Below are 25,759 nucleotides of genomic sequence, written 5' to 3'. Positions count from 1 at the left end.
TGGAGATAATTCTGCCATCGAAATCCATAATCACGTCGTCGCAGACATTTTTAGAAGAATTTGGCAGTACATGGTTTAAGGGATATTGGTCAGTAGGATTTAGATTAGATTTATGAACGAGGGTAACACAGCAGGCTTAAGCGATGTGGGAATCTAATATATTATTGAAGTAATGAGGGTTCTGGGTTTTAAAGAAGTGGTGTGCTTGAGTTGAGGAGTTGAGGGCGGATAAGAATTCAGTAAAGATGTGTCCATTTCTATTTGATTTGCTGTTTTACATCATTGATATCTTCCACTTCTTTTGACCATATGTCACCAAAGGTGTGGGCTAATTCTAATGAACATGTAGATGTGTATTAAATTAGTATTCGCACATTAACTTATAAAAAAATCTCTAGAAAACCAGCCATACAAAACTGAACTTTGATGCCAAAGTTTTCAACAAACAAGGTTTGTTGTAGGGCTGCCACCCTTTGAGAATCTTATTTTTAAACAAAAACAAATCGAAAAAAATCGTTCGAGATTTCATTTTTTGTAAATTCAAATAAGTTGTTTTTTGTTTTGGGAACATGTCCCTTTTAGCTTATATGTAAGTTTGTTCGCATATATAGATCAGAATCCTTTAAAGATTTTAGGCACCCAAATGTATACATATACTTTAAAGAGTCGGAAACGGTCCCATTGTAACATATGACCCGACGAATAACTCTTTTATTACTCTTATTAGTTAACATTTTCAGATATCAATTTATATCTGCTTGACGAGAGAAGTCTGAAGTCAAACTAAAAATTCCCAAATTCTACCAAATTTCAGGTAATCAAAAACATCAAAAGCTTAAAGTTTGATTAACAGAAAAATAAGATTACAAATGTTTACAGAACACAACTTTTTATATGAATGCAGTTGCAATGGTTAATATAATTAATCAATTTAGTTATAACTTTGTATATTAATTGCAAGCGCGCTTTGCATACAGGTGCATTCGTTTCTCGATCTCTGGCCGAAAATGACGGATAAGTCCCTGAACTGGCCAAGCAGCACCGTCCCCAAGCGCGCATATAGTGTGTCCCTCAATTTGTTTGGAAATCTCCCACAGCATATCTATCTCAGAGGGCTGCGCGTCACCGTTAATAAATCTAAAGCGGTTGATGAAATTTATATTAAATTGGGTTTAATAACGTGTTAAAAATTTACCGCGTCATAAGCTTGTTCATCCAGTCTATTCCTTCCCTGCACGGTGTGCACTGGCCGCAGCTCTCATGTTTATAGAAGGATATCAGCCTGGCAATAGCTTTTACCACATCCGTCGACTTGTCCATAACGATGATAGCCGCAGTACCAAGCGATGTCTGAGCGGCGATCAAGCCATCGAAATCCATAATCACGTCGTCGCATACATTTTTAGGTATGATGGGGGTGGAAGAACCGCCGGGAATAACACCCAGCAGGTTTTCCCAACCACCAGTGACACCTCCGCAGTGGCGCTCAATCAGTTCCTTTAGTGGGATTGACATTTCCTCTTCCACGGTGCAGGGCCTGTTTACATGGCCCGATATGTTGAAAAGCTTAGTTCCCGAGTTACGAGTGCGACCGAAGCTAGCAAACCATGTGCCACCGCGACGGCAAATGGTTGGAGCCACAGCCACAGTCTCTACATTGGTAACTGTAGTCGGGCAGCCGAACACCCCTACGTCAGCAGGGAATGGTGGTTTCAAGCGCGGCTTTCCCTGCTTTCCTTCCAGCGACTCAATCAAAGCGGTCTCCTCTCCACAAATATAAGCTCCAGCGCCTCGGTGCATAAAGACGTCGAAGTCGAAGCCTGTTCCGCAGGCGTTTTTTCCGATCAGACCAGCCTGGTAGGCCTCGGATATGGCAAGTTGCATATTGGAAGCCTCGTTGTAAAACTCGCCACGAATATAGATGTAGGCAGCCTGGGCACCCATTGCGCGACCAGCAATCAGACAACCTTCTACCAGCTTGTGTGGATCGTGGCGCATGATCTCGCGATCCTTGCAGGTGCCAGGTTCACCTTCGGGTGAGTACAAAATCAATCAATGCTTGGCATTGCGAACACATGTTCTATTTCTCACCTTCATCGGCATTTACCACCAAGTACTTTGGGCGGCCGTCGCCGGGCTTGTTCATGAAGGACCACTTCATACCACTCGGAAAGCCGGCGCCTCCGCGGCCGCGCAGACCGGATGTTTTAATCTCGTTCACGATCCAGTCCGGACCCTTCAACACAATCTCCTTGGTTTTGTACCAATCACCACGCTTTAAAGCTCCCTTCAGCCTCCAGTCGTGCCGGCCATAAAGGTTGGTGAAGATGCGATCCTCATCCGCCAGAAGACCGAACTTGGTTTTTGTTTGTGGTGGAGGAGTCCCTGGAGGCGTTGCCTGGCTGCTGTGGAACCGGGGCAGCTGCAGACTGGCCAGCAAAGACCCACCTGCAATGGACAAAGAGCACATCAATAAAATGTGTTAGCCCAAAATTACATAATTTGGTCGCGATGGAATCGTTTTTTGCTTTTGACACTTATGGCAATCAAAGGTTTCATGCTGTACAAGCTATTGCCACTACAAGGAAACGATGTCAAAGTAATCTGAACGTATTCCGCCATATTTACCAAAATTTGTCTTTGCAAACAAATTAAATCGAACAATACCAGCCATTTTCGGTACGACTGACTGACAATTAGAGCTGGCAAATTATTATACGCATCGATATTTTTCCCATTTTTCAAAACATCGATGTTTTCAAGCACTATCGATGTTTTTGGGGCATCACTATTCAAAGAAGAAGAAGAACGAATGCACGCGTAAGGTCTGCAATCTGTACATTTTTAAATAATAATTCAGTTTTAAAAATAATGCCTATTTATTTTCTTGCATTTATAGTGATTGGAAATGGCGTTGAACGCGTGTTACGACTTCTTGTGGAGCAATCATATTTCTCAGACAGCATGTGGAGTAACCTAAAACATTAATCCCATACATTTTTGGATAGTAAATATATAAATACCGTTTTATAAATATTAAAAAAAAATTATTCAAATATTAGCAGCGTTAATATAGTCCCAATTTTAAACCTTCTTACACAAAGGGGTTTTAGCGATTTAGCGACTTTTTCCATCATAACATATACACGCATAGGATATTGTGAGAAAAGGGACGATAAAACTTGATGCAGAGGAAATTGGGATCACACCCACAAATAAATTCAGTAACCCAATGCTCTACCTATAATTATTTTTAGGACTGTTTTTTTGTTCTTGATGCTTTATAGCGTCTTTCCACAGAGATCCACCCACCATCAACAAGGCTTCCCATCCCGAAAATTTACTAGGTTATGCCCCATCCTAATTAAATGGACTCATGCGATAGTGAGGTGATGTACCTTCTGTTCAACTCTGATTTCTTCTTCTTGTCAATGAAAATTGAAAAATTCACTGAGATTAATTAAGCAATGATGACAGGGAACAATTGAAAATGAAAGACGAAGCAGCAAAAGCTTTGGTTAGATAAGCCATATGTCTTCAAACCAGCTGTTATCGGATTATAAATGGTGGATGTGCCCTGTGCGCATCGGAGCTTTACATTCCGAAAAAATCACAACCGTTTCGAACGGATGTACTCTGTAACCCTAGTACTCGGATCGACAAAAAGGTTCACAAGTCGAAATATCGTATTTTTCTTATGTGACCAAAGTTCATAAGTTCACCCGCATTGAATGTAGCATGGTTTCACTGTCAAGCAGCCGAGCTGGATTACTTAAAAACAAGACATCCAGTTTGTTTTGGGCTGACGAGTACCTACCCTTCAGTTCTGAAAAAAAGTTTGACTTGTGAATCACCTTGTGAATTCGGAGAGTGAAGAACAATTGTAAGGTATGTCCTCTTTTTCACATGTGAAAATTCAAAGAGATTATTTATTGAAGTCACCTCGGATTTCACTTGTTTACTTGTAAATTAACGTTTTCAAACTGTGTAACGGAACCAAAATTTTTTTGGTTTTCTAAAAAAAGGGACGTACTTTAAGAGTGGATCAACGCACAACACCTTGCAGTAGAGGTAACACATATCTAAGTTTATTTTTTTTTTTTCAAAAAATATCACTTTTATTAATAAATTAAACTGTGTCGCAGCGTTCAATTTAAAGAGTCGCTGCTTCTCTTTTTATAACTCAAACAGAATTCAACAGGACTTCTTCTTCTCTTGGTTTCATTTTGAACAAGGAGCAAGCAAGGAGCTAAACGGATGGACCAGCCAAAGGTTGTCTCTCTGAGAGCCACGGACAGGCAGATTAAAAAGATCCGAAGATCTGCCTCTCCTTGTTGCACATACAGTTTTTGGCGTAAAAAATTTAATAAGTTTTTTGCCGTCTGACATGGACGGCGAGTCCACTGCAGAACTCAAGGGTAGTGATGGTTAAGTCCGATGCAAAGCTCATTGGAGATCATATTAATGGTGGCTCTGTTAAAAAGATACATTTATTAGTACAATGTAGACAAATTTTTTTGGCCAGTACTCAGATTGGCTAAGAGTTTGACTCCACGAAAATTTTAATTCTTTGTAGTGTGACTGAAAGTGTCAAAGCTCACACGCAATGAATAGCTTTAACAATATGCAATTTATAATAAGGCAGTATTCAAAGTATTTTTTTATTGAGTAGTTTAATGCTCATTCTTTTGCTCAGAATTTGCAATCTTTGAGTGGACACGCCCGACAGGAAGTCCGACTGGTAATGCTCCTTCTCAATTGACTTCTCTATTAAATAACATCCACTCATTTGCAAATTCGCACTGTGGGTCAACACTCACAATAATAAGCAACATCTTTGAGTTCTCTTTAATCTGAAATGAACTCCTGAAGGCTTTTTTGCAGCGTCTTCTGTGTTTTTCCCTTCATTTTTAAATTTTGATTTTCTCTCGGACTTTTCACAAACACCGCCAAGGACCAAATTTTAATATTTTTGGGTCGCGGCTAAAAATTCACTCGCTAAATCAGTTTTTTCTAGTATTTCCTTAGCCCATCTGAGTACATCGGTGAAAAACAGACCCATCGAAAAGCCTTGGCCGTTGTCTCGTTCTCTTTTATGATTATCTCACGGTTTTCGTCGATGTGAGTACTAGGCTTAACCACGAGCTTACCATAGAAGACACCGCTTGGCAAATAGGCCGCTAAAGTATTTCGTTGTGTCCGTTTTAATCGCGGTTATCAGAGTGATGAGCTCCGATGAGTTTAATCTTTGGAATTATTCGTGCAGAAACAAAAAGATAAAAATATATGTAATAAAATGAAAACAAATTAAAAGGGGAAAGCGCAGGTCACAGAGAAAAATTGTAAGTTACAATATTGCATTATTAAAGATTTTAAGTAAAAACAACATTTATACGTAATGCTTAGATTATTAGATCCTAAAAATAAATGTTCTGATGTTCTGCTTGCATTTATCAAAAGGTGGTCGAAGGAATTCGATGAACCCCATATCACAAAGACTTGTTTATTTTGTTGGTCCGACCGAATCTTAAGTACTGCGCTCCTGGTTGGAGTTCCGAATATGGATTGAGTCTGTGCAAAAAACTTCTTAATATTTGCCTTACAGGGACTTAACTGAGATACAAGCCTTACACTACAATCCTACTCCAGTACTTATTAATTTACCATCATTAGCTAACCGTATAACTAAGCTTGGTATTACGTTTAATTAAAATATTATTCATGGTGATGTCGAGAACGTCGATTTTACGGTAGCCTGCATTTTAATGTGCCAATAGATTCACTTGAAACTATATTTTTAATTGTCTCTTGTTATATTGTCTTTTTCTTTGTCCGGAATTACATTTGTTTATACACTTGTTTATACTGAAAAGTAAAAGAATAGTTGCAAGCTGGTTCACTGTGGACGGCAGTCCACGTAGTGACGAAGCGCACCAGGAGAGTGTGCGAAGGCGACTACTATATATGCATGAAGAAATGAAAATCTGCAGTAACCGTACGATTGTTTCGAGTGATATAATAATCGAAAGATATTGCAAAAAATAAAGTACGTTCATACCAAGACTTTAATAAAATCAATTTGTTCAGGAGAAAATGTGGTGAAAGTGAAATATTAAGCTCGTTGTATTCTCACTTAAAATTCGCGTCGAATGCCACCACAACTTATGGTCCAAAGTTTTTTTTTTTATTTTTATTTGTTTAGCCCTTTTTATGGTTTTTCAAAAACGGCTTTAACAATTTCAAATAAAATTATGAGGTGAATAGTCCTAGAGATTCCTTAAATTTTTGTAATTTGTGAACTAATAAAGCTACTGGCTTGTGCTAAATGTCGTTGGAAAGGTATTTTAAAATACTTTGTTGGCTTTCCTAACATGATTTGTCTAACTACTATGGTTTAAAGATTATAACCAAACGTTTTTTTGTTTCGATATTTTTTGAACTTTTTCCTATTTCTCAAAAGCGGCTTTAACGATTTCGGGCTAATCCTTAAAGTGTATACCCATTAACCATTCCCTCACGTTTTAAATGTTACACAGTATTGTATAACGTCACGTTTTAGCACTGCCTCAGCGTTAAACATTTTTAACGTTTAACATTAACTATCAAGTACCTTCTTGGCAAGTGTGTAAATGTGCGAGGACATTCCCATAAAAAAACAAATTTCTGGGTCGTATCTTTTTTACGCTAAACGGCACGCATGCAAATTTACCAAGGCAAATGTGAGTGCAGGGTGCATTCTATTGTGGTGCCTTCTAGATGTGTTTCAAAATAGTGCATCCAGACGGAATTGCATGAATGTTCGGAAACGTATTTCGAAACAAATAGTTCTGGGTCTTATCTTTTTTACGCAAAACATCAAATTTTTTAACTTATAACCTCCTACCTCCTAACCTCCTTGAATTTCGAATTAAATTGTATCAAAATAGGATGACTTTATCATATAGCTGAAACGATCGGAAAATTAGTCGAAAAATATAAAAATGTTATATGTTTTGGTGTTTTTAACATATAACCTTCTTAGCTTGAAAATAAAATTTTTAAAATAAGTTCTAAATTTTGAATTAAAACTTTTTTAAAATCGGACGACTGTATCATATAGTTGTCATAGGAACGATCGAAAATTTGTTGGGAAAATAATATATATAACAAATTATAGCTTAGGTGCTTTTTGACTAATTAAAAAAAGTTTTTTCCGACATAGAAGGTTACATGTTAAAAAACACCAAAGCTATAATTTTTTTTAATTGTTTCCCCCATATTGCCTATGGGAGCTATAAGATATAGTTGTCCGAACCGGCTGGTACCCTCTGCAAGGGTATAAAAATAAAGGAAGCTAACTTCCACAAGCCGAAGTTTGTATATCTTCTCAGTTATAAGATAATCAACGTTAGTAACACAATGTTTATTTTTAAGTACTGTTGCTAGCTTCAGTGATATTAAAAAAAATATTTTAAAATTTTTCTGACCGTTTCTTTGACAGCTATATGTTGGAATAGTCCGATTTTTGTTACATTTAATTCGAAAATTTTAAAAATATAAAAAATATATTCCCAATATTATGAGATAGTATGTAAAATCACGGAACCTATAATTTGTTTCATATTATTTTATTACAAATTTTCTGATCGTTCGGATGGCCGTTATGTATATAATTTGCCATTTAGTTTTGCTTAATGTTACTTTCCTATATTCTATCCTTGTACGGGCTTATGGATATACAGACCAACATAGGTCACCTGTTGGACCAAAAAGTACTTTATTTATCAGAGGAAAATCCAAAAAAGATGCATAAAATCATGGTTATTGTCAAAGGACCGTATGCCAGAAAAATGTAATAAAAACTTAAAAGATCCAAGATCAACACGTTAAAACGTAAGAAAATTGTCGTGTGTTGAATTTCAATTTAGTTTTGCGTTGCTTTTTACTTTTTTTTTCGGATCAACCTAATTTGCACTTCCACTCCCCTTGGGTACGCTTTACTTGTGTCAATCAGCGGTTCGCTCCAGCGATTCTCTGTGTTAGCAAGAATCCGCTTTAAATTGCAATATCGATTTTAAGAGACTGTGTGCAGGGGCTATAACGGAAATAATTTACTTGGTACGACAAAAATCATATGGTGAGAAAAATACGTTTTCACATGACGCAATTAATGTATCACAGTATAAATAATTGTCTGACACTTTCACACTGTATTCTCTTTTATATTAGTTGAAAATGGCTCAAAAGCAAAGCAATGAAACAACCAGCAGAACGACAACTGAAATCATTAACGAAGAGGAGGCACGTGCTCCGTCGGAGGCTCAGACCACGCCCACACTGCAATTGCGACTAGAACATCCGCGGGACGAACGACGGGTCGTTTTTCATGCTGGGGTTATAGACAATGAAAATTTTAATCGCAAAAAATCAAAATGTAAGTCTTGTTTACCTTCCCGCAGCCTTTGGCTAAATCACTTGCATTTCAGGCTGCTGCATATTTAAAAAACCTTTAGCGTTCGACGAGAGCTCTTCAGAAGATGACGAAGACTGCGAGCACTGCTTTGGGCATCCCGAAAAGCGGCGGAGAAACGTTAGGAACAGCCAAGACTACGATGCAAACTTGACTTCGGAGGCTACGCATCCGAATGGACCATCGACATCCACGAGAGAGGGGGAATCTAGGCATCCGCCAGCAGAGCCTACTGAATTACCGGCCAATCAGAAAGGTCCTGACTAAGGAGTCAACTTCACTTCGAACTGGTGGATAGTTCGTACCGCTTCAATTAAAATATGTACATATAATAATAAACGTTAACAACACTGACCAACTGGCAGAAAGCACTTGGATCTACAAAAAAAACTGTATTTTTGGGCTGTTGAAGTTTTAAATAAGATGCGGTAAGTTATTGGGCTTAAGTTTAAATGATTCGCTGACGTTATTTGGTATATTAAACTCCTTAGCTTTTGCACGTGAGCGCCAGACCTGAGAAAATGCCTATGTTAAAGACTGCAATAGTAATGAAGTGGTTAGTGGTACATACTTTAATAGTGTAATCGTCACTTGTGGTTACCAGCATCTCAGAGTCGCGCGGGTTAAAGGCGACACTGTTAACCACGTCCGAGTGCTTAAACTTGGCCAGGCTGATACCATAGTATCGGTCCCAGAGGTAAGCGTGCTGATCTTCTGCACCACTGGCAACGTACTCGTCGCATACGTCAAGGAAGATAAAGAAGCACTCCGTGCTGGGCGTGTACGCCTTGTGGGCGCGTAGCATGTTACCTACCCGCTTAAGTGTCATTAGGTCGATCACGTGGATGTCTATTTCTTGGGCTATCGGTGGCGGCTCCAAAGGGTTAGTGATCACGTAATTCTTCGGCCAGGGACGTGTGTTGACGTACAAGTACCGATGGTCTGGGCTGAGAGCCATACCAATAATATGACCGTGCAGATCGATCACTTTGTCCACCTTATCAAACCTGTCTTTGACAGACTCGTAATCCCACCAATCAGGATCAGTGCGAGGGGCCTGTTCTTGCTCTGCGTGCCGCTTTGCAGCTATTCTTTCTTTAAGAGTTGGTCCAGGATCCAGCTTTTTAGGAAAGAATACGTTATGTATGCGCTTGAAACCGATTTGATGCGGCGTAAAGGTCTTAGAACCCGTTGAAAAAATGAGATACTTTGGCAAATGGTTCTCCATCTCGTCGAACACTTCTTGTACATCCATAGCGTCGTTATCCTCTTCATTGTCTTCGTTCGGTTCAATGACGGAGTCAACAGCTTCCCTGTATTCCTTCAAGTAGTGAATGGTAGAATCTCCATGTCGCGATCTGGAATGAGCGCTTAAGTCCGGAAAGTAGTACTCTTCGGTACTAGCGCTCGTTTTGCGCTGCAGGTTAGTTGCATGGGACAGAGGATTGCCAATGGCGTGCGCAATAGACCCCTGATCGCTTTTGTGATGTGAAAACACCGCATTGAAGGGTTCCTGCTCAGCCACTGTAGCCAGGGGATCGTTGCTCTCATCCAGCCACGGACACCTGGCCACCATTATTGCTCTCACCGAACTGGCGTTCCTGTTATAGAACTTGTATAGCTGGTTCATGATGGGAACGTGTTCTGAGTCAATTTCCTGGTTAGCCTTGTTAAGCCACAGAACCGAGGTGCTCACAAGATGAGCCAGCCAGTGCAAGTCGCCTGAGATTAAATATTGGTCACTGAACCAAGTACCAAAAATGTCATATGGACGGTTAACAACACGGCACCGTAGGTGTGACTCAGTTGCCCCCAAAAAAAATACAGCAATCTCCCCAGATGTGGATTGGGGCGAGCCAAAATGGACACCGGAGACTAGGAGCAAGGTGTCGCTCTGATTAAACTGCGAGTACTGGGAATACTTCCAGCTAAACTGCTTCATGTTGTGTGCGTACTTCTCTGTACACGGGTGCTGAGCATTCCAAATCTGCAAGTTAGTGATAAGTATCTAAAATTTACGGATCTGGTTAGGTCTCACTATAACATGGCCGTCCTTGGAACATGTGGCGAACATTTCGCCGTTGTGGGCAAAGCTTACATGCAGCACCTGGTGCGTGTGTCCGTGGTTATTTTCTATTGTAGGCTCCAGTCGCTGCGCCAGGACAAAGGGTATGTGCATGGAAAGGCGTTGGTACTCCGATCGCCAACTTTTGGCCCCTGGTTTAAGCAGAATGTGCTCAGTGGCTCTGAAGTGCTCCTGGAATTTACGGCGCCATAGCAGATCGTCCTGGGAAATGTTGTGCCACCTTCGACAACATAGGCTTGCCTTCAGGAGATCAGCAACACTCAGGCGCTCGAAGACCATTAAAAGCGCAGGCTCTGGCAGGGCCCACCATCCAAACGCATCGGGTTTAGTAGATCTTTCGTCGCTTTCCTCCACCTCCGGTGATGGTTCATATTCGTTACTTTCCAGTCGGGCCTTTTTGAAGGTTACTTCCATTAGATTTTTAAACAAAATAAAAGCAGATAGCTATTCGTTTGCGTTCGGAAAATGGGGAAAAACTGGTCCTATGAGTGGGCTGTAAACTAGTAAGAGGTTAACCTTTCTTTGTTTCTCCTTAATTGTTATTGTTATCAACAGTAAGGCTAACAAAATAGCTATTGATATAAAATATGTTCCCCTTTTTCTCACTGAATGCAATATCATTTTCGATCAACCTTCACCATCGAAAAAACCATCCTTTAATGAACACTGTCAATGCATAAAAATAGATCTGCGACCTTATAATAGCCAATACTCACTTAAATATTATACTTCAGTAACAATTCAATCCCTGGCCAACGCTACTTGTACATTTACCTTTTTAAACTGTTTAAAACTCTTTGAGGGATTTCATCACGCCACTTTCGGGTAACGGAACCAGATTTTTTTGGGTTATGTTATAAAACCTATAAAACATCTCAAAAAGGGACGTTGTTTAAAGGTGGATCAACGCACAACATCTTCAACTTAAGGAAGCACTTACCTGACTTGATTTTTTTTTTCATAAAATATCACTTTTATTAATAATTTCAAATGTGGTGCACAATTTAAACAGCCACTGCTTCTCTTTTCATAACTCAAACAGAATGCACTAGGTCTTCTTCTTCTTTTGGTTTCTTTCTAAACATAACGGAGAGGCGCAAATTTCCGCGTGACAAATGTAAAAATAGCAGAAAGGGTATTTACCCAAAATTCGTTGAATTCATTCAAAGTGTCTTATGCGAAACTGTTTAAAAGATTTGAAATGATTTTAAGACTCTAAATTGGAGTATATGCGTAAAAAATAATATAATGTTTGTTGATTAATAACTTAAGATCGTAACTTTTTACAGCAATTTTTTGTTTTGTCAAAAGTTTGGATTGTTAAGGGATATTCACATCGTAAAAGCAGTTTTCGAGAAAGCAAAAAAAATATTTTAAAAAATATGTTAATTAGTATTTAGTATTTGAACAAATCATGTTGGAAAGGTGTACAAAGTATTTCAAAATACCTTTTTAAGAACATATAACATATAAAAGCCTGTAGCTTAAGTAGTTCATAAGTTACCGGTGTACATAATTTACCTATTAATAGCTGTTTTCTCGCCAAACTAGCTACTTGTTCCAAAAGTGATACAACTAATGTTTTTTATATTGAGTTGTTTAGCATCGTCTGGAGTGTGGAGGACTCTAAAATAACGTTTTGGCACAAACTGACAAACAAAATAAAATTTCATTATAAGAAGTATCTTTTGCGTATTTAAACTGAGCATCCGGTTTTGACGGTTAAGGTGTCATTTCTCGTGTATTTCAAGTGAAATTAATAATCAAAATATTCACCTTCACACATACATCACTCTTTTTCCCAACAAAATTTTTTTATTGTTTCGTTTTCGAATGCGATCCTTACAGTTTTGCAATACTATTCGATTGATGTATCACTCGGAACAATCAGACGTTGGTTTTTATTTCGTCCCATACATATAGTTCTCACCTTCGCACACCCTCCTGGTGCGCTTCGTCACTACGTGGACTGCCGTCCACAGTAATACTACTATACTAATAGTTCCTGGTAGAATTGGACTCGTAGTTCATTAAATAATCACAACAAATTTTTAGGATACATTTTTTTTATCTCTGTGTTGGTAATCAGGTAATTTACAACTATCATGCCACCATTTAGTCTTAAACTACAACTTGGCAAACATTGACAATTTGGAATTTTGGGAATTCGATCTCTACCCGGTCATCCTGTCGGCCATGAAAGAAAGTATGTAAATACTAGCCAAAAGAATTTGGTAACCTTGTACTAATTAAAGTATGGCGAAGGGTCCGCGATACAATAAGGAAGCCTCAAACTACTAACATAAATAACATAAATTTAAATCCTTAAACAATCCATATATTTTTATTTTTTTGGTGCACCAGCAAGTTTTGTCTATGTTTAATTGTTCCAATTTTGTTGTCAACATAAGAAACCTAGCTGGTTGTCAGCAAGACTACTTGCATTGAGTTAGCTTTGGTCACACAAAGAACACGATTTTTCGACATGTTCTGAGCTCTTGCTAGGCTATTTAGCCAAAACCCAAACAGCGTCTTCCCACAGAGATCCATCATCACCATCCATCAAGAGTCCGTCAAAAATCCCTATTCAAATTGGTCGGGCTCTTTCAGGCGATGTTATTTCGGTGCATCTTTGAGATGGTGAATGTACTCTGTGGGAATCGAAGTTTCACATTTGTTAAGAATCCCAAACGTTTCGAACGGATGCCCCTATAGAAAGGAGGTATGTATGTATAACATTAAATTTATTTTTGTACAAGTACCGGAAACTGCTTAAATTTAAGAAGAAACACTCGCTTTGTTATGGACCCGGCTGGTACCTATAGCACTTTTTTTCACATTAACAGAAATTAGGGTCGCCTTAAGCATTTAGGGCGTTTCTTAACAATATATCCTGTACCGTTATACCCCCTTCCAATTGAGTTCATTGAATATATGTAAATATTTTGTTTTTGTTTTGTTATGTCTCGACATTATTTTCGCGGATACAACCATCGGATTCCAGGTACATAGCTATCGAATTTCCGAGGTTTGAGTATGACGACTATAGTTGGATTTATCGGCATACAGTGAATATATATATATTTGTTTCAGACTTCAACCAAAGGGAACAAGAACTGCGGACCTGCTGTTGATGGCAGCAACGTACACCCCCCATCCTTGAGCTGCGTGAACTTTTGTGCAACTCTCCCTGGCACTGGATACTGGGTCTGTTATTCGTCAGCTCACAACATTTTCACGCTCTACCCACCTTTATTCTTTCTTTTTAACTTTAATTTGCAAAACCTTTACAATTAACATATACTTCGTTGCATAGCTTCCTAACCAGGGTACCACAGGGACGAATATGTGGGTGACGATAATAACAATTTCTAGTTTATTTTAATTCTTACTTCTGTATGTACATATGTATGTATGTCAGACGGCAAAAAGCTCTTTTTTGTGCCTAAAAAGCTGTGCCCCTGTCGACGTTAACAGATAAGTCGGAACAGCGTAGAAGAGTGCCGACAAATAAGTTAAATATGGCATTCAAAAGTATTCACAGTTATAAGGAATAATCAACGTTAGAAACTTCGTGTGAAATTTTTAAGGATTGTTGGTAGCCTTAGTAATATTAAAATAATTCTTTATTATTTCTACGACCATTTACTTGACAGTTATATGTTAGAGTAGTCCGATTTTTATTAAACTTAATTCCAAATTGTTAAAAAAGTATCAAAAATTATATTCCCAATATTCTAAGATAATATGTCAAAAAACGACGAATCTATAATTTGTTTCATATTATTTTCCTACCCATTTTTCAATCATTCCTATGACAGCTATATGATATAGCTATATGATATAGTCGTCCGATTTTGATAAAATTTAATTCGAAGTTCAGAACTAATTAAAAAATGTTATTTTAAAGCTATAATTTTTTTTTAAATTTTTTCCCCGACAGTTCCTATGGGAGCTATAAGATATAGTTGTCCGATTCGGCTGGTTCCGACATATATACTACCTGCAATAGAAGGAAAACTTTTGGGAAAGTTTCAGCCCGATAGTTTCAAAACTGGAAGACTAGTTTGAGTAGAAACCGTCAGACAGACGGATATGGCGAGATCAACTCGTCTAGAGACGCTGATCAAGAATATATATACTTTATGGGGTCGGAAACGTCTCCTTCACTGCATTGCAAACTTCTAACTGAAATCATTATACCCTCTGCAAGCGTATAAAAAGGCGAATTATAAAACGGTATAATACGCTGCGTTCAGTAGAACAACATGGAATAACCTGATCACTGATGGAATTTATATGATAGTTCTCGGTAAAAAATGAGCGTAAAATTGGTACGCCACATTTTTGTGATACGTGCTACATACAGCTGTCGTGTATCGATCAGTCAAATTTCGATAAAAATTAATAGAATTAAAATTAATATAGTATGAAGTTAATTTAATCTTATAAAACTGATTTAGCCGTTTTAATTTTTACGTGTCAACAATTGCTGTGCGCAAAGGTGCAGTTTAAGTGGCAACCAAAAACGTTTTTAAAAACGTCATTTTAATGAAAACCATTTCTTAATAAGAATATTTTTAAAAACAAACGCTTGACCAATCTCCTTCACCTTATTTTCCACCGCTACAAGTTATTACTTATTTTTTTAACGTACTAGTCACTATAAGAAAAGATTTTGAGGGAAGGAATTGAGTTTATGATATGAAAGTACCAATACTAGCAGCTACATGTCCGTTCTCCGTGAAACCTTTGGGTTACTTTGTAGCATTCTTTTACAAAGTAAGGGATTTATTTTTACCTGGAACTGATCGAATATATAAAGGTGTAGCAAGGATGCAATCCTGGTTTAATACTAAAATGAAAAGCGTTCATCACTGTGGATGCCAGTCCCCGTAGTGCCGAAACTCACCATGGGATTGTGCCAAGGCGACTTCTATATTTACATTAAAAAACCCACTGTGATCTTCCAATTATTTACAGAAGTACATTAATCGAAATGTATTTCAAGAACTTAATGGATTGGATATCAAGACCAAGATCAATTGGTTTGGGAGAAAACGAACGAGACCTTAACTGTCAAAATCGCAAAACAAGATTTTGAGGATTTTTCAACATGAAAATTTTATTTGGTTTGTAAATTTGTCCGTTTCTTCCACAACCTAAAAACTCTAGAAGATGTTAATCAGCTCAATATAACAAACATAAGCTCTCCGACTTTTGGTAAAAATAGCTAGTTTGGACAGACAACTGCTATAAATAGCTAAATTTTGTACACCCGTTAGTTGTGAACTAGTTAAGATAAAAGTATGTGCTAAAAATGTATTGCAAAATATTTTGAACGTCTTTCAAACATTCTTTGTCTTAATACCACCGTTTAAAAATTATGGGCCAACGTTCTTTTTATTTATTTACTTTATTAAAAAAATGTTTTTCTGATTCCTTAAAAACGACTCCTTCAATTTCGATTTATAGTTTAATTTTTTGATATACGAAACATTCTTGTAAAGTAAATATTTGTTTACATTTGGTTAGAACAGTATTTTGAAAACTTGTTACGCCCTTCTAGCATAATTTGTCTTTTATCGGTTAAAAATTAGTGGCAACATTTTTTTTATTTATTTTTTTTTTTTGTAACGATTTCAGATTCTACCTTAAAGAGTACAGTTTTTGAGATTCCTTGACATATAACATGTGGTTGTAAAATGCTACTTTTTAAAGCTTTTAATCAACAAAAATGGACAGATTTACCTGTTCAGAGCATGTAACACTGCCTGAGCATTGAACTTCTTTGGGATCCTGAAATCATTTTTAATTTATGACTTTTGGAAAAAGTAGATGAATTATATGAAAGATGATTGAAACAAAAATTTCTGATATAAAACAAAAACATTATTTATTGACGAACGCATCTACACCTAACAAAAAATTATGATATCAACCTTTGTGACGAAAATGTATTATAGAATCTACTAAATAAAAACATTTTCCTCATTTTTTTTATGTTTGTACCGCTCTATTAAAATCAGAAAATAGTTTTGTTTGGTTTGACGCGTCTTTTGATCAACAGATTACATTTTAAAAATATTCACTTTTACTACTCTTTCTTCCAAACAAATTGATTTTTGTTATGTCTTGGTATGCAATCCTTTTAGTAATTTCATTACCTTTAAGTTGATGTAATACTGTATATTTTCATTCGTGTATATAAAAAAGTCGCCATCTCACACCTCTCTGGTGCTCTTCGTCACTACGTGGTCCCAATGTCCCCTCTGTCCATTCTGACACAATGAAAAATAGGAATTACCAAATGTTGCAAAGCACTAGAAGGGAGTAAAAAGGAAATCTGATGGGCAGAAACTTCCATGGAAGGGTGGGTACTAAAGTTCCTCGAAGCCATCTGAGGATTATAATATTGTAATAATAATTATAATAATCAAGAAAAAAATTCTTTCCTTTGATCCAATGAATTACTCTATGTGCGTTTGATTATTCAAGCTTGTTTGCATTGCACGTTTATTTAAGTAAGAAAATTTTAAAATAACGGTACTAGGAGCCCTATATAAGGGGGTCTAGAAACTGGATCACCATGTCAACTAGCAGCAACACCAAAAAGTCAGCAACAAGATAACCAGTTGTCGGAAGCAGCGCCGTGTGAAGCCTACAAGAAGAAAGATTTCTACGTCGAGACTTTCGGGATTGGGACATCTGGAATCTGCGAACTGAGGTACAGGTAGCTGAGATCCGGAAGGCGTCACACGGCTAAGTCAAGGCGGTTTCTTACCAACTTTGTCACAACTACACTGTTTGATCATTTTACTGTTTTTTAATCTTTTCTATTTTCGTTTCGATGCCCGATTGTCGAAAGCTGCAATAAATTTTCCGCAAAAGGTCGGAAAGCAACGTTCATACTAAGTTACAACAAAATAATAGATTCTACACAATACTAGACTTTATTAAATACTGACACTAAATACCGATGTAAAAAGAAAAAAAGTCTAGTTACATTCTTGAATGGAAAAGCTTTTGGAATAAACAAAACATTTATACATATAATGGCTGAGCAATGTTTTGAATAAATACAGAGGGCTTGCGAAGTTGCATATTCACTCCTGCTCCCTGAGAAAACTTGGTGCTCCCGGGTAGCCTCACTGGTTTTGAGCCGTCATCCAAACTTCGCAATCTAAAGTTCGCAATCACCAAGAGTTATATAACAAGTGCACGCGGCCAAATTAGCGTTGCGCAATAAGCGCATCGGCATCGCACATTGTGTGCGCCCGATTTTTATTAAACTTAATTCAAAATTCTTAAAAATATAAAAAATGATATTCCCAATGTTATAAGATAATATGTCAAAAAACACCGAAGCAATAATTTGTTTCATATTTTTTCTATTTTCTTCGATTTTGATAAAATTGAATTCGAAATTTAGAATTATTAAAACAGTTATATTTCCAAGCGTAGTATATATTGCAGAGGGTATAATGATTTCAGTCAGAAGTTAGCAACGCAGTGAAGGAAACGTTTCCGACCCATAAAGTATATATTCTTGATCAGCGTCACTAGACGAGACGATTTAGCCATGTCCGCCTGTCCGTCCGTTTCTACGCTCCTTTATCGACGCCGTAACTGGTGAACTCTGGTCGCTACAAACTGAATGGGACGACGAAATACCCAGCGACGTACCGCATGGTTTGAAGATGGTGTCATCGTGTCTAATAGATTTAGAAACGTTAAACATCTCTCGTCATGTTGAAAGAATTGGCTCCAACTGCTGTCTGGCGACGAGTCCCGACTAACTTCAATCTCGAGGAACTACTGTCAAAGATCTCGTAACGACGCTTTGGTTTAAAGGCTCTTGTTTTTGTCCATGGACTCGACCCATTGACCAGTTAATCAGCACTTGGCTGACACACCCCATGAAAGCCAATTCGAAATGAAAGAGCCAGTAATCGCCCATGTGGTTGCTATGGTCTCTAATCATCCGCTGCTACAAGTAGCTAAAAATTCTTCTTCCTATGTAAAGGTTGTGAGAATTACAACATTTATCTTTCGTTTCGTTGACGGAAGAACAATTGTGGAAATTGTGGATAGAGCACGTCCTGTTAGCTTCCTACCTTATTTTTTTGTTTTCTTATATCGCGCAGGCTGTTCAGGGTGAATCGTTTGCAGACGACTTTATCAGCAAAGAGACTTTCAAAACCCGTATTTTAAGATTGGTGCGAGTGGGCGGTCGATTAGCGCACGTGGATCTTTTTCCGTCTTACACCGACCATATTTCAGAACTGAAGGGTGGGCTTGGAAAACAGGGTTTTAGGTTTATGTTTATGTATTGACGAGACCAAAACATAACCTTGGCACATTTTCGAGCTTAACAAACTTGCTCTGCTTAGCTTTGAAACTGTCTATACTTAAGGAAAAGGGTGTATTTATAAATTATTGAAAATGTTTGTGCTAATGTTGTGACGACTCTATGTTATATGTTTCTGCAGTTGTTACAGTTTTGTTTATCTGTCTTTGTAACTCCATTGACTCAATGTGGATATAACTATATAGCAAGAAGTAAATATAAAACTTCCTGGTTTAATGTTGACTGGTTTCTTTTTCCATGGAGCAGTCCAAAAACGTTGCTTAAAGACCTTACCAAAAAGTGGGATGCGCAATGGGCTGCAAATAAACGACCCACCCAACAAATCTGCTGAGACAGAGAATATAGGAGTTGAACCACACCCAGCAAGTGTTTATTCGAGTTGTGACCGAGTATGTATTAAACGCTAGTCAAGTACCAGGATCAAATTCTCGAAAGAAATTACAAATACCTATAAACGAGTGGAATTATTTAAAGATTCATGACCGGATATGTGCACATCAAACGCTAATAAGGCACCGAAACCGTGCATAATTATAAAGATTCGTGACCGAATATGTGCACATCACGCGCTTATAAGGCAAAACAAAAGAAAGAGAACAAAAAAAATCCAACTGTACACTTTGCCACAATTGAATTTAAGAAATTACGTCACATCTCATTTTACCAAATATATTCTCCTCTTTGTTGTAGTCGCTATTCGTTCACTTGCCTAAAATAATGTATTTTACCAAATTAAAACAATCCACTTATTTCATATATGAACTAATTATAAACACTATAGATGTTCCCTCGCCGCTGTCTCGATACAGAAGTCCGGTTAGTTACTTCCTTCTAATGGTGAATTACGAAGATTATGATGGAGGGGTGACTGCCCTTCTTAACCTGCTGGGCTAGAGACTCAGTCAGTATAGAAATAATAAGAGGTTAACGGCGGTAGCCGGAGTTTCAATAAATCGAGAGCGTGTGCTCTTTATTCAAATTATCAATACAAACTGAATATGAAAAGAACTTAAAGCTAACAGAGACTCACAGCGGCCACGCAAATATGCTGGGCTTGCCGACTGTGCATGAGCATCCGGTCCATTGCTTGATCAGCAATTCGGGCGGAGCGATGTTGTTGGCGTAACTGCGGTCAACGACATTAGTTGGGTTGACTGCAGTTAACTACTCCCCCCTCTAAATTGAGGCCGCCCTCGGCCGATCCTAAATCGGCAATCACCTCTCTAATTTGGATGGCAGATCGTTTAGCCCTGGCAAATCGTAGATAGGTGAGACCAATGCAGATAAGTGCGCAACATATTGCTCCTGCAATAATTGCTGCGAGATGCGTCTGGTGATCGTCGATTTTTTCCTTGAACTCCTTGATAAACTCCAAGTTGCGTTCACTCAAGCGGTGAAGGTATGGGAGGCTAAGAACATCTTGGTTGGCGGTAATGTTCAATAAGGGGGAGCTAGCTGCCCCTGGAGTCCTTTTTTGGGTATTGGCATGGTTGGTAAAGAGAGTGTAGTTTATTATGGCCGTGTTGCCAAAGGTGATGAGGTGCGTACCGTGTATCCAGACTTCAGTCCCGTTATCAACTTGAACCTTGGCTGATCTGTCATTGATTATCACAACTCCTTCGTCCACGTGGGTGATGGGATGCAAGTCACTTTGCTGTGTCCTGCAGTGCGCCACTCCTCCTACATGTAATTGCATGGCGCATGAGCTCTCTGATGCCAAACGGCAGAACGTGGCTCCTGGTGATTCGGAGCACTCTGCTATGACGTTCTCTATGATCTGTAACATTGTCTCACCATGGGCGACCGGAAAAATGGTTATTTTTTTGCATGCTAGCTTTATCTTAGGAAATTTGATGATAAAATGTAATATGTTAGCAGATTGCAGAATTGTTACGGACGAAACGGACAAAAGATCCCCTATGGGTGTGTTGGTGGGTTCCTCAAGCCAAACTGATTTTAAGTCTTCATGATCTAAAATATTTGGACTAACAATATTAATTTTGGCAAGTGTTATGGCAAGCATTAAATTTTGTAGTTCCATCATCAGCATTCTGTTCCTTTGTGGGACTGCGGAAACATGTCAATCATATTATTTGTTTCATCCACCACCCGCGCATAATCCGAGAGGTTCGCTGTGTGAGTGACGAAAGCGAATTCCTCCCATACCAGGATTCGACCATCAATGACAGGAATTTATTTGGCCTGCGAATAATCGGTGATGAGAGCCGATGCCAAGGATAGGAAGAGGTAAAATAGGAGTCCGAACCTGTGGGATTGAGCTATAGTTACTTTTTGCTTATAGGGAGCTATCCCACCACCAGTAAAATAAACTTAAGACAAAAACTATGCTAGCAGCACTTCCGGCTAGTAAGTATCTTTGCCAAGTTGGTTAAAGGCGTAATAAACATGAAATAAATTTAAAACGACAATTATGCAGGTGGCAATGAAGCTTATGGCTAATACAAAATTGAAATGTTATCAGGCGAACGAATGGGCCTGGCTTACCTAAGGTTGTCTTTATGGACCACCCTCCCCTTAATGAGGACAGTGGTCCCCATGTCCGCTTCCACGGTCTTCTCTTAACACAGGGGCGATAGTTTGTTGCTAAGCCGCCTATTGGACTTTACCAGGACCTTATCACCAACATCAAAGACTCTGTTCTGCCGGGAAGCATTTTCCCTGGCTCTGAGCTTATCTTGGTCTTGTTTTATCTTATCCTGTACTTCATACTGTGGATTATCCGATTGTGTTTGAAGCACATCAGCCGGCCTTTTGTCAATTACCGAATGGATAGAATTGTTATACCTGGCAGTGGCCAGCAAAATAATACCTTTATCAATTTTAAGGCACCTGGCGAGTTCTGCTAGGGTGCTGTGGAAACGCTCCACCTGCCCGATTGATATACTGTGGAGGGGTGCAGCATTAGAGACGCGAGTTCAACGAAGGTTCATTGTCGCAATATATGACCTTGGCTTTAGGGAAAACGTTCAGGATTTGTAATAGGGCCGGTTTGATATCCTCTATAGTTCTAGAGGGGATCGGCTGGACCATGGCAAATTTTGAAAACTTGTCAATGCACGTAAGGAAATATTTCTTGTCAGTGGTAAAAATGTCGATATGGAGCATTTCTCCTACATGAGATGGGATCGGTGTTTCGCCAAGCTCCTGTTTTTTGGTATGTCTGACATATTTTGAGCTAGCACACGTTTTGCAGTTAGCGACTATTTCGCTCGCTAATTTGCTCATTTTTGGGAAAAAAGAGAGCACCTGCTTCACATTCTCTTGAGCTGACCTGTGTGCCCTATTGTGCTTAACAGTGAGGAGCTCCCGCCTTGCAATACCAAAATTTGTCCAATTCGTCCTGTATCATTGCTAGAGTGTGTAAATCGCAATGAATGGCGTTTACTCCTTTAGGAACGATCATGTCCGTGAGTTCCTCTAGCAATGATTTTTTACATGTGAAGCTGATGTCGTGCCGTCTCTTGTTGCCAAAAAGTACGAAGCTGCGTTTTGACGGGAAGCGTACTTCTTCCAGTGTTATCTGGTTCTGAAAGCAATTCAAAGGCTTGCTTCAATTGTGTGGGTTAGTGACAGCTCACTATGAATTGTGGCCGCACACGAGTAAGCTTCCTCCTCTTCTACAATGTTAAGTTGCTGTCTCGAGAGGGCATCCGCGGCGAGATTATCTTTGCCGGGCTTGTAGACAATTTTCGCGCCGGATTCATCGATGCGAGCTTTCCACCTCTTGATTTTCGCATTCGGATTGGATTCCGATACTGCAAAAGTCAATGGTTGGTGGTCAGTAAAGATATTTATATCTTTAACCGCGTATAGGTAATGACGTAACTTGGCCAGTGCCCAAACTATGGCCAACAGCTCCCTTTCATTGTCCCTTAATTGACCTCTCTGTCCTTTAAGGTTCTTGAGATCATGGTTATGAACCGCCCTTCTTGGGACAAAACTGCACCAATACCATAGGCCGAGGCGTCTGTCGTTAGATCAAACGCCAAATTGTAGTCAGGGTATCTCAGCATGACGTCTTCAGAGGCCAAGATGTTTCGCAGCTTCTGAAACGCTTGTTGCTGCGCTTCATTGAACTGTATCGAAATGTTTCGGGACCTATGTCTACTAACACTGCCATTTTCCCCTTTCAAGACGTCTGAAATGGGTCTTGCTATCGCTTCAAAATCCTTTATAAAACATCTATAGAAGCTTGCCAGGCCGAGGAATGATCTGACTTCATAGACGGATTTTGCTACCGTCGGCATAATTGTAACGAACGGACAGCAGATGCATACCCCTCGCCCCTCCACTCAAGAGCGCAAAAGATAAAAAAAAGGGTAGCAAACCTGAAGTGGCTACTCTACGTAAATACTCCACCTCCCGCGTGGGATACCTCCCACAAACTACAAACATAACTTGATTTTCTGCAAGAAAAATTAATAAATAATAAACGCCCAAAAATTGCCTCCACTCAGTGCCAATAAAAAGAATTAATGAAACACTAACAACAACAAAACCCCCATCTCCAAAGCAATTACCAAGACTTCAAAAGACGTGCCCTGGACCGGGACCGGTAACGCCTGAGCCCAAAAGGCCCCGGATAGCAGCAGCAGCAAATAGAGTGCGGGAATACGACACCTCCTGCGCCACCGAGGGAGCGTCAGCGTAGCCAAACCAGCGACGACCAGCTGACGTAGAAGGAAGGAAGAGAAACCAACCAAGCTGGAAACAAATATTTTTTTTAAGCCCATGCACTGCGTTGCATAATTTTATTTGATTGCACTACGATGCATATGTTTTTTTAATATAATATAATATTTTGTAAAATTGAGCGGAACCCTTTCTGCCCTATTAGAAAGTATGGCCCGAAAAGCCGTACAAATAATAGGCAGGAAAATATAATTGTAAAAAAAGGGATGAAATCCAATTCAATTGTTTTTTTCACTCTTTTCTAATGAGAAGTAATAGCATGAGTAAAACAGATCAAATAAATGATTCTGACTATTACTTCCTAGAAACATTACATGACACAGAGGAAAATAAGATAGAAATTGGAAAAAGGAAAATCGATACAATATTCAATATGGGTTTGGTAGATACAAAAGTTGTAGATTCCACGGCAAATGTCGTTAATAAAATTGAATCTGAAAAAATTAATCTTCGAACAGTCACAAAATTGTTAATGTTGGTAAGCGTATTACTAAAATTGTATAAATTACATAACAAATGTTTGAAGAAAAGATTCCAGAGTCAAGCAAATGACCTGGACAAAATCTAAAAAAAAAACAGCATAAACAAAAGTGATTACACATAAATGTCAACTCCTAAAATCTAAGAAAATGAAATTACAAAAAAATTAAATATAAAAATATTTCATGTAACACTTCTTACAAAGTATGGCTAAACTATGGGCTTGGAATGGAACAAATTGTTATAATTATAAAACATTAAAACTAATTTTGACAGATCATACAAGTCACTAACCCAGAATAGACCTATCCAAAAAAACACGGTTAGGAAGCATGTTGAAATATTAGTAGAGTGCTTTAATGAAGCGCGAATGCTAATACATGAACACAGGGAAAGATTAAATCAAGATCATTGGTCACAGGTATCGAAACTTTTGATACGACTACGATCTAATTTAATATTTGTTAAACAAAAGTTCAGTTTAGAAATATCGGTACCAACCGTTCTAAACACTCCAAAAGCAGTTGATACTGCATCTGACCCGGAATCAACAGAAACGAACAAATCGGAGTCAGAAGAGCTTCTCAAAGTAAACCTCAAAATAGAAGATGAAGATTTTAAAAATCTTAATATTCCGGCGGTATACACTGATCTGGACATTTCAACAGATTCAGATACTTCGAGTGTAATAGAAAATAAAATAAGTAACTCTATCACAATGGCACAACCAATTTTTGATGGTAAGGCTGAAAATTTACTAGACTAGACTAAATTGCACTAAAATTGCAAAATCGATAAGGTAAAACTTATCATTCAAGGTGGCACATTTAGTACTATGAACGAAGCCGTTTCCAAATTTGTCAATAGTTGCACTGAAGCAACTGGACAGTCAAACACCGTCCTATATTTTAAGAATTATCCACAGTGCGGCTCAAATCGCGGACGTGGAAATTATAAAGGTAATTTTCTTGGTAATCACAATAACTATAACCACAATAAATATAACAACAATTACCAAAATAACAATAGAGGACGAGGCCAATATAGAGGAAACTATGGAGGCGGTGGTAACTCGAACCGAGGCCACAATGGCAATAACCAAAGCAATGTAAGAATAACCCAAAATAATAACCAAAACACATTGGAAAACTCCCAAAGACCTTTAAATACTCAACAATAAAAGAAGTCAGAGTTCACACTATTAATCTCAGCCAAAATACGAGTATATTCCTAAATTCACATTTCCCAATTCCATGCGATGGAATGGATTTGAGATGACCGGAAGCTAGACAAAGCGATGCCCCTGCCTGCTTTAACAGGTCAAAACCGACGATCGCATCGAAGGAGGACAAGTCAGGTAAAATGAAGAACTTGGCCTTCAAGTTAAAAATGGACACCAAGCATTTCTTCGTGATGGTGGATGCACCATGAACGGAATGGATTGTGAATGGAGACTCTACTGGGCGGACACCCTTCAGTCCTTCATATGGTCGGATGAAGTTTTTGGCAGTGCCCGTGTCGATGAGTAGTCTCATATCAATCCCTGCTACTCTTAGTCTGATGACGGGGAGCAGCGACTTTCCCCTAAAAAATTGATGGCGTCCGAGTCATACTCGCAAATGGCGTCATCGTTAATTTCTTTTGCTGCGTTAGAGGCTGC

General features: G+C 38.6%; 4 protein-coding genes and 1 long non-coding RNA gene across 11 annotated transcripts in view; 3 read left to right on the top strand and 2 right to left on the bottom strand.

The window, feature by feature from the left end:
- Positions 1 to 872: 872 nt before the first annotated feature.
- On the bottom strand, positions 873 to 2,751 carry LOC108027100 (NADH dehydrogenase [ubiquinone] flavoprotein 1, mitochondrial). The gene is made up of 4 exons (XM_017098321.3): positions 2,629 to 2,751; positions 2,092 to 2,448; positions 1,196 to 2,030; positions 873 to 1,137 (listed from the first exon to the last, which is right to left on the bottom strand). The coding sequence occupies exons 1-4, from the start codon at positions 2,672 to 2,674 to the stop codon at positions 951 to 953; spliced, it is 1,425 nt and encodes a 474-aa protein (XP_016953810.1). The 5' UTR covers positions 2,675 to 2,751; the 3' UTR covers positions 873 to 950.
- LOC108027111 (uncharacterized) lies at positions 2,685 to 3,233 on the top strand. Its single transcript, XR_001768306.3, has 2 exons — positions 2,685 to 2,825; positions 2,900 to 3,233. It is a non-coding gene; the product is annotated as an uncharacterized LOC108027111 (long non-coding RNA).
- Positions 3,234 to 8,214: 4,981 nt separating this feature from the next.
- On the top strand, positions 8,215 to 8,803 carry LOC108027091 (uncharacterized). The gene is made up of 2 exons (XM_017098311.3): positions 8,215 to 8,413; positions 8,466 to 8,803. The coding sequence occupies exons 1-2, from the start codon at positions 8,215 to 8,217 to the stop codon at positions 8,714 to 8,716; spliced, it is 450 nt and encodes a 149-aa protein (XP_016953800.1). The 3' UTR covers positions 8,717 to 8,803.
- An 18-nt stretch (positions 8,804 to 8,821) lies between these two features.
- On the bottom strand, positions 8,822 to 11,203 carry LOC108027063 (F-box/WD repeat-containing protein 5). 4 transcript variants are annotated; one of them, XM_044091562.1, is made up of 4 exons: positions 11,168 to 11,203; positions 10,488 to 10,928; positions 9,021 to 10,436; positions 8,822 to 8,962 (listed from the first exon to the last, which is right to left on the bottom strand). In XM_044091562.1, the coding sequence occupies exons 1-4, from the start codon at positions 11,186 to 11,188 to the stop codon at positions 8,864 to 8,866; spliced, it is 1,977 nt and encodes a 658-aa protein (XP_043947497.1). In that variant the 5' UTR covers positions 11,189 to 11,203; the 3' UTR covers positions 8,822 to 8,863. The 4 variants fall into 4 exon arrangements, with proteins under 4 accessions (XP_043947497.1, XP_016953764.1, XP_016953788.1 ...); XM_017098275.3 differs by having other exon boundaries at positions 11,052 to 11,198; XM_017098299.2 differs by having other exon boundaries at positions 11,142 to 11,178.
- An 876-nt stretch (positions 11,204 to 12,079) lies between these two features.
- LOC108027040 (uncharacterized) overlaps positions 12,080 to 25,759 on the top strand; it is a 100,401-nt gene continuing 86,721 nt past the window's right edge. Inside the window, exons 1-4 of one of the 4 annotated variants that reach the window (XM_017098243.3) lie at positions 12,472 to 13,257; positions 13,540 to 13,563; positions 13,629 to 13,742; positions 23,441 to 24,241. In XM_017098243.3, the coding sequence (XP_016953732.1) occupies positions 13,180 to 13,257; positions 13,540 to 13,563; positions 13,629 to 13,742; positions 23,441 to 23,578 (354 nt within the window). In that variant the 5' untranslated portion in view covers positions 12,472 to 13,179 and the 3' untranslated portion in view covers positions 23,579 to 24,241. Of the gene's footprint in view, positions 13,258 to 13,539; positions 13,570 to 13,628; positions 17,592 to 23,440; positions 24,242 to 25,759 lie in introns of those variants that run through there. The other 3 variants (XR_001768300.3, XM_050890336.1, XM_017098251.3) reach the window with 3 other exon arrangements.

This window comes from Drosophila biarmipes, unplaced genomic scaffold (genome assembly GCF_025231255.1).
Source record: "Drosophila biarmipes strain raj3 unplaced genomic scaffold, RU_DBia_V1.1 ptg000019l, whole genome shotgun sequence".
Lineage (NCBI taxonomy): Eukaryota > Metazoa > Arthropoda > Insecta > Diptera > Drosophilidae > Drosophila > Drosophila biarmipes.
The sequence above is the reverse complement of the archived record's forward strand: the minus strand, read 5'-3'. Positions and strand labels throughout refer to the sequence as shown.

Coding starts and splice junctions, on each gene's coding strand:
- LOC108027100 (XM_017098321.3), bottom strand. CDS start 2,674: ATGGCTGGTATTGTTCGATTTAATTTGTTTGCAAAGACAAATTTTG. Junction 2,449..2,628: donor GTTTGCAAAGACAAATTTTG/GTAAATATGGCG, acceptor TGTCCATTGCAG/GTGGGTCTTTGCTGGCCAGT. Junction 2,031..2,091: donor GGTGGTAAATGCCGATGAAG/GTGAGAAATAGA, acceptor ACTCACCCGAAG/GTGAACCTGGCACCTGCAAG.
- LOC108027091 (XM_017098311.3), top strand. CDS start 8,215: ATGGCTCAAAAGCAAAGCAATGAAACAACCAGCAGAACGACAACTGAA. Junction 8,414..8,465: donor TAATCGCAAAAAATCAAAAT/GTAAGTCTTGTT, acceptor CTTGCATTTCAG/GCTGCTGCATATTTAAAAAA.
- LOC108027063 (XM_017098275.3), bottom strand. CDS start 11,156: ATGATATTGCATTCAGTGAGAAAAAGGGGAACATATTTTATATCAATA. Junction 10,929..11,051: donor TTAAGGAGAAACAAAGAAAG/GTTAACCTCTTA, acceptor ACCTTCAAAAAG/GCCCGACTGGAAAGTAACGA. Junction 8,963..9,020: donor GTGACGATTACACTATTAAA/GTATGTACCACT, acceptor GCATTTTCTCAG/GTCTGGCGCTCACGTGCAAA.